The sequence below is a fragment of the Triticum aestivum genome, chromosome 4B, assembly GCF_018294505.1.
Source record: "Triticum aestivum cultivar Chinese Spring chromosome 4B, IWGSC CS RefSeq v2.1, whole genome shotgun sequence".
Classification (NCBI taxonomy): Eukaryota; Viridiplantae; Streptophyta; class Magnoliopsida; order Poales; family Poaceae; genus Triticum; species Triticum aestivum.
Window position 1 is genome coordinate 657,366,695 of NC_057804.1, and position 8,318 is coordinate 657,375,012.

General features: G+C 41.6%; 1 protein-coding gene across 1 annotated transcript in view; it reads right to left on the bottom strand.

Annotated features, from left to right (window-relative positions):
* Positions 1–2,979: 2,979 nt before the first annotated feature.
* LOC123093938 (probable helicase CHR10) overlaps positions 2,980–8,318 on the bottom strand; it is a gene marked incomplete in the record, with an annotated part of 8,000 nt that continues 2,661 nt past the window's right edge. The window contains 11 exon segments of the mRNA XM_044515999.1: positions 2,980–3,210; positions 3,304–3,418; positions 3,845–4,003; positions 5,058–5,203; positions 5,424–6,082; positions 6,167–6,292; positions 6,485–6,688; positions 6,785–6,892; positions 7,022–7,111; positions 7,650–7,767; positions 7,854–7,989. Of these exon segments, the coding sequence (XP_044371934.1) occupies positions 3,165–3,210; positions 3,304–3,418; positions 3,845–4,003; positions 5,058–5,203; positions 5,424–6,082; positions 6,167–6,292; positions 6,485–6,688; positions 6,785–6,892; positions 7,022–7,111; positions 7,650–7,767; positions 7,854–7,989 (1,907 nt within the window).

Below are 8,318 nucleotides of genomic sequence, written 5' to 3' on the forward strand. Positions count from 1 at the left end.
GATAATTCACCAGTACCGCCCTATCGCATTATGTCCCGTATTATACAAAATTGCTGCCAAAGCAATTGCGAATCGCTTGTGGGGCTGTATGGACGAAATTATAAGCGAGGAACAAAGTGCCTTTGTTCCGGGACGCTTAATAACTGATAATGTTTTGGTTGCTTTCGAAAGTGTTCACACTTTGCGGAGAAGGAAGAAGGGGAAGAATACGGCATGCGCAGTCAAGCTCGATATGATGAAAGCATACGACCGCGTGGAGTGGCACTATCTCGAGGCTATTCTTCTCAGACTTGGCTTTAGCAACACATTGGTACGCTTGATTATGAAATGTGTTACTTCTGTGCGCTTCTCGGTTCGAGTAAACAGGGAGCTGCTACCCTACTTCACCCCGTCAAGAGGACTCTGACAAGGCTGCCCAGCTTCACCATTCTTATTTCTCCTTTGTGCAAAGGGCCTTTCATCTCTTCTGAAATTTTATGGTGCCGCCATTGACAGGGGTGTAAGAGTAAGTTTTCGGTCGCCCTGGGTTAGTCATCTACTATTTGCGGATGACTGCTTAATTTTCATCAACACAAATGCAGCCAGCGCAGAGCGACTTAACCAAATTTTACGGATCTATGGGGAAGCATCGGGTCATTGCGTAAATCGGGACAAAAGTGCAATATATTTCAGCCCGAATACCTCACATACATCCAGGCAAGTTCTGAAAATGATTCTTGGAGTGCATGCTGAAACCTTCAGCGAGAGATATCTTGGACTTCCAACAACTGTTGGGAAGATCACCAGCGGCACTTTTGAGCATATTGGGGATCGATCAAAGGGCAAAATGCAAGGCTGGTCTGAACGTCTTTTTGCATGTGCGGGAAGAGAAACTCTGCTAAAGTCCATAGTGCAGGCGATCCCCACGTTCAGCATGAGTTGCTTCTTATTGACAAAGAAAGTTTGTAAAAGTTTGACGTCCAGTATGGCCAAATATTGGTGGAGTAGTTCTATAGATCGTAGATCTCTTCACTGGATATCGTGGAAAGGACTCACAGTTCCTAAATGCAAAGGTGGTATGGGTTTCAGAGACTACCATCTCTTTAACTTAGCACTATTGGGAAAGCATGGCTGGAGATTCATGACAAATCCGAACTCCCTTTGTGCTAGAATTCTAAAGGGGAGATACTTCCCAGACACTGATTTTATGCAGGCCACTATACCACATTCTGCATCAGCAATTTGGCGTGCCATAGTGGCTGGACGCGAGGCTCTCAGTACGGGCTTAGTCCAGCGTGTGGGAGATGGCACCACCATCAACGCTTGGACAGACAAGTGGATACACACCATTGCTCCCAGAACCCCGTTGCTAAAACCTTCTAATACCAATGTGAAATGGGTTAGCGATCTGATTGATACAGCCAACTGGACCTGGAACAGGGAGTTGGTACGGGAAACCTTCATCACACCAGATGCTGAAGCCATACTGAATATTCCTATACGGCGAGGAGGTGGTGAAGATTTTCTAGCATGAGCGTTTGAGAAATCCGGCATTTACAGTGTGAAAACAGCGTACCGAGCTCTTATGAACCGCAACGAACAGTTAGCTCTAGGCGAAGGGCAGGCTACAGGAGCTTCAGTAGACCAATCACATATTTGGAAATCGCTATGGGCTCTCAAAGTCGTCCCAAAAGTGCGTATCTTCTGGTGGCGCGTCCTTCGAGGCATTCTACCTGATGAGAAAACGCTGCATCATAGACATATCAGAGATGTCAGTTTGTGCAAAGTATGTCAAGCAAAGGAGGAAGATCTTGAGCATGCATTGATACACTGCTCACATGCACGACAGTTCTGGGAAGAAGCGAGGCTGGTCTTAGATATTAAGCTGCCAAGGCTTCATCCATCCTCTTGGGCAAGCGACATTTTATGCGGCCCAATGTTCAATGGAAGAGAGCGAGCAACGATTATCACTATTATGTGGTCAATCTGGAGCTCCCGCAACAGGTGGACACATGATGGCGAAAAGTATGATCCAGTGACCTCTATCAGACTCACCAGAGGCTCTGGCCATACTAGACGTCCCCAAGCAGCAGGTCTCTCTACTGCCGGGACATGGGTGGAGGCCACCTGAACTGGGCCAAGTAAAAATCAATACCGATGCTGCCGTTCGGCATTCGGCTGAGATGAGCAGAGCGGGAGGAGTTGCTCGCTCAACAACTGCGCTTTTAGGCGCATGGAGTAAACCCCTGCATGGGGTCACCGACCCGATGATCGCCGAGGCACTAGCTCTGCGAGATGGAGTTATCTTTGCAAATCTACGGGGCTATGCTCAGGTGATGATGGAAACCGACTGTCTAGAGATCGTTAATCTCTAGAACACTCGCCTCAACAGTCGCTCTGTTGTAGCACCAGTCTTCTACGAAATTGAGGAGCTTGCTGCTAGTTTTGATTCGTTTGTAATAAATCATGTAAGCAGATCAGCTAACGGTCCAGCGCGCCTCTGTGCGCAGCGGGCATGTAATGTGTCTGTAACCGAGAGCTGGATCTCTGAAACTCCTAGTTTCCTGGTTAGCAGCCTTATGGCTGACTGCCCGGCAAACACTTTTGTTTAATAAAGCTCGAAGTTCACTGCAAAAAAAAAATATTAACTCTCAACTGAAACGCTACTAATTAATGGATATCAGTGAGGTACCTGATGTCGTGAGAAACATCACATCGCCCAATTTGCGTCATCACACGTCAACCTGAAACAGCATTCATGACAGATAATCAGATATGCAACAACAGGCAGCTTTTTGTTTACTTGCCTCATCATCCTAGCATCAGACAGCACTATCAGTGTCCAGGGCGTGTCAAGACTCAAGACATTACCTGAAAAGGATAACGAAACAAAACTTATAACAACAAGAGCGTTTGCTGTAAAACAACTATGACCTGAGCCCTGAATCTTCATGTAATATAGACTTCAGAGGAAATGAAAAACGAATGCTGCATCACGGAGAAAGGACAACGGCTGCAAACTGAAGTTAAATGTTCCGATATTTCTCACATGAAACATGACATGCAAAAGTTACATATATGCTACATCCATGGTCCCTGCTTCTTCTTGTGGCCAGGTTACAGCAGGAACATCCCTACGTACACGGCTACACATAGCGAGGTTGAATGCTTAAGATGGACACGGATTAATCTGAGTCTGGCTGTTGCCTGGATGGTCGCCGGAAGTAGTACCTGTTACCAGAACACAATGATGATTATTCATTCAATAGCAAGCATTTACCAATGAAAAACTAATAACAAACTTGAAGTGAGACTGTCGCATACACGAAAATGTCGATGCCATGAAGCGATGCGTATTTCCTGAGCAGGCGTTCTATGGTATACCACTCTGATCGATGGGCGCCACTTCGCTGACCAATCCGAGGCATGTGGATACTCGCTTCAGGTAAATAAACGGAAACAAATTAAGGCGAGCTTGATAAACTAACTAGACTAAATCACATTGGAAAATACAAATGTGGAGTTTGCTTTTTAGATGATGTAGAGCTTGTTACTGCTTGAGATGATGAAAGTAGTTAATCAAGACAAATATGCTGTAATTATTGGTCTATTATCACCAGTCACACCACCTCATGAGCTACTGAATAAATTTAGTCCAACTGAATTGAGCTGGTTTCAGAACTAAACTAAACTTACTCCAAAAACAATTCAACCCAATATGTCTTGCTATGAAGTAATCATTCGAACTATTTAAGATGCTAACGGCAAACTTGAACGGGTGAAAACACAAGGTAGCATCATAATGTCATGATTCAAATGTACACCTCAAGTTCCTAATGTTAACAAGTCAAGAAGGAATTGATACCAGAACGCTGAGCAGCTGAGAAGGCCGCCTTTGACAAACACAGCTCCAAGTCAGACATTGAGATTTCACTTCTTGGAATCTTACGTTTCGGATTATAAGACTGCACAACAGCTAGTGCCACCCATAGAGGTGCATCCAAACTCCGGCTACAGTTGGCTTCTGCAGAGAGGATACAAATGCAGTGAAATACAACGGTTTGGACTCACTGTAGACTATGATGATTTATAAAACTAATGTAAGTTCTACAGAGGATACAGAGGCGGTGAAAAAAAACTAGCTCAAGTAACTGTGGACTACATTTTAAAAGGTAAATACACTTTTAAGTTGAAGCTTCCATAGAGGCACAAACATTGTAAAAGGCACATTTTTAATATAGCAATGGAATTTCAATGCACTTCAGTTACCAAGCAGACAAATATAGTCTAAACTCACATTCAAATCCAAACGAACGAACTCAGATTAACTTTATATAACATAAGATGCTCGTGGCCTATGGCACACTCCCCACAAAACCTATGTGGACTGCAAATACATCCAAAGTCTACCTAACTCAGGTTACCATGATATAGCTTTTGCAGGATCGTATCATTGTTATTTCAATGTAAACCCCCTACAGTGGACTTGCAGAGTAACCAAATAAGCCAGAACTGCTATACATGAAAAGGTGCTGAACATGATTCTGTCCTTAAATCATATAATTTTGTGGTGCTACATGAAATTGGTAACTAGATATGTGATCTATTATGGACAGCAACACTGCAGTATGCTTGATTTATTTTAGCAAGCATTCAAACAGAGAAGATATATACACCACTAACAACGAGTCCACAGGCTGCCACCTGTCGAAAATATCATATATCATAATGCCAAATCTCTGATGGTCAATTGGTAACTAGTTAATGTTATTATGTTTGGCATATAAGAAATGGCACAACTTGGATTTGATTTGCATTAGTAATCCTGCCAAGGTTAGAGGAAGATAACTGTTCATCATCAATGCGAGCAGTACAGTGAGCATATAAACATCAGTACCAATGAAATTTTCAGGCATTCAAGTACTCCCTCCGTCCGAAAATACTTGTCATCAAAATGGATAAAAGACCCCTTTTATCCATTTTGATGACAAGTATTTTCGGACGGAGGAAGTAGCAGTTAAGTATGATATGCTTGTCATAAAGAAGCGAAAATAAGCAGAGCTAGTGTAAGAACCAACCATCTAGCTGAATCAAGTGAAGATCCCCCATGTGAAGATCGTCGACTTCAGAAGCACGATGATAAGCATCTGGAATGTATGTTGAGAGACTAGTCAAAGCATCAAACATTCCTCCATGTCCCCAAGTCCCAGAATTATCTACACAACTGCACCAGCATTTGATTCGTTAGTACAAAGTGCTGGAAGGAATTCAAAGAAATTTAAATCGAGCATTTCAAGCTAAGCAGTTTAAAATCTGATCTCAAATCTCAGAGCCTTCTATAAAGGAATAGCGTATAACATACTACAGTTCCATCAAGAATTCTAGCAAGGGGTAGTGGACTTCGCCAAATAATCTAATCACACTTCTTCCCTGAAAAAACATACCTGAATATAATGGCAGGCTTCGCAGCGCAAACTTTTGATGGATCGGTGCAATCTCCATATACAAGTTGGACGGATCCTGAGTCAGAAGTATTCTGATTTGGTATGTTATCAGGAACTTTGACCCCTAATGTCTGGTACCCCAAATCTTTCCACTTGGCCAATCTCTTTTCTTCAGCCTTTTTCTTATTAGCTTCACGTTTCAAGAGCTTATCTTCAGGTGCAGGTCTTTGCCTTTCTAATTCAACTGGGACATCTTCAATAGAATGTGAAGCCTCCTTAAACTTCTCTACCCAGGATAGGTATGCAGCTTCGTCAACCCCTGGATCAATGCTAATAGAATCACAAGCTCTTGTAATTACAGCCCCGCTGCCCTCAGTCAAATCTGGATTGATTTCAAATGCTCGGTCATCCTTTTCTGAAGGTTCATGAGTACGCATTTTGATAACATTTTCTGACATTGATTTCAATTTTTCCAGTGTCTCCTCATTGATTGTTTCAGCAGCTGTATCCGCAGGGTCAAACTGGTGTAAGCCAAATATAATCGAACGCATGTCATTAGCTTCATTTCCCAAGTCTTTCCCTTTCCCATCAGTTGCATCCTTATCTTCAAAAATATTGTGGCTAAGCTTAAGTTTTCTCTCTGCTCTTCGCATGATGACCTGCAACCATTTCAAATTGAAGAGAAAAGGTCAGAAGCAACTTAATCAAGAAAGTACTGGTACATCGCAAGTCGGAGTTTTGACCTCTTCAATTGTGCGTTGCGATACCAAATTTATTGATAATACATGATTCAACTGTCCAATGCGGTGAGTACGCTGCAAAGCCTGTTTGTCAGCCTGAGGATTCCAGTCTTGCTCATAAAAAATAACCTGCAACCAATCATGTCAAGAGCAACAAAATTGATCAATAGCATAAAGTTTTCAAAAAGGACAAATGATCATCAGTCTGGAACTGTCTGCTGGGCACTAAATACACATTTAGGATAAAGAAACCGTAACTGGAATCCACAGATAAGAAAACTGGATCTGATTAGCTATAGTTTCAAATTGAATTATACTCACAGTATCAGCACCAATGAGATTAAGCCCAACACCCCCTGCTCTAGTTGATATCATGAAAACAAAAGCTCCACTTGGATTACTGTCATCTCTTACACCACCTTTGGTAGGTTGAGAGCTGAAATTTCTGATTGCTGCAAACCGTTCCTCAGCACGTACTGAACCGTCCAGGCGCTCATACGTGTAATTACGCAGTTCTAGGAAATCCTGTTTAAAGGATGGTGCAAAAGAAATTATTTACAGATGCGCAACCATAAGAGAAATAGGTCATTATATGCCAGCATGGTTCAAGAAAAACAAAACCTGCAGAATGTCCAGCGTCTGAGTCATCTGAGCAAATAGCACAACACGATGACCTAACCTGTGGAGCTTCTCAAGAACAAGGTCTAGCACAATGAGCTTTCCACTAGCCTGAATAAATATCACATAAAATATGATTGAACAACCGGTCTGCATAGTCCCTCTTAAAGTCCCATGTTTAAAAGGCACAATCTAAATATGCTCTTAGTTGTCCCGTTCAAAAAATAAATCAGAACTGACCTGAACCAAATGCTCCCCTTCCTCATAAGGCTCAGGCTCAATACCACTGAATAGATATGGATGACTGCAAGCTTTCCGCAGTTGTACTACCTGATAGGAGTTGCAAAAACAAGACACAGAACCTAAATTTATACAGAGCCTCTAATGTGCTTATAACTGTCAAAAGGCAAAAAGAGTAAAAAAAAGTAAAACTTGATATAAATGGAAGATCACACATCCCAGCACTCTGGTATGAACTAACTACTCTGAACAAACAAATAAACTGTAAATGGTATGTAAAGACACATAAAAATACAATTTTACTGAGATGTAATCTTGTTTATTATGCCATATTCGATAAAAATATTTAGTTTTGCTACAAGAAAACTAAATATTTAATAAATAAATAAGTCATGGTTCAAATAGGTAGTTAATAAATAATAAGTTCACAAAGCCAGACACGAGGCAAAGCGAATGAACTGTAAAACTATGCCAGCTAAAAACAAACAACCTGATTTCATTTACAGGAGCACGGGTGGTAAGCATGAAAAATTACACCGAGGATACACGTACTGAAATCTATATAATTTCGTACTGTGGAGCTGTACATAGATACAAGATGCTGATAAGCAGAAAAAAAAATCATTACAATGTTCTGCAGAGATTGATGACGAGAAGATCCACCAGTAAATGAAAGAAGTGTTTGCAGCTCTTTTCTCAACACTGATAAGTATATCTTCTTCTGTAAGGGTGCCAGAGGTACCATCCTGCAAAGACCATACGAACTTTAGAAAGGTTAGGGGGGTAAAAATCCAAGAAGGTTATGCTGAAGCTTAGATAATGTCATACTGACACTGTCAGCTCAGTTAATGGAGGCAATTCCAGAATTCCACTCTCAATTAGTAAAGCCTTTGTTCGTCGGAGCATAAATGCTCTGAGTATATGTTTAAGGATCTTGAATTGTCTGTTTGCTTTATTAGCTTCACTACCTGTTGAGAAACATATTGCCGTTTTTAAAACCAAAAGAAGCTGACTTGAAACTGAAAATAAGATAATGTTAAAGAATGGTGCATGTTCACATTTTTGCAAAAAAAAAAGCAGGCAAGCATGGCAGGTGCCCCTGTGCTTATGTGAAGATCTCAAACAAATCAAACAAGACATGATGTCACAGATAACTTAATGATGTGGACAGAACTGGTTTGCATAGCCAAACATTGTGGGCTTATGGCACCTTATATCACTACCGGATGACCAAAGTTTGATTTCTAGTTCCCACCAACCAGAGTTGGTTGGGTTATTCTTGTGGAAACTCCACTAA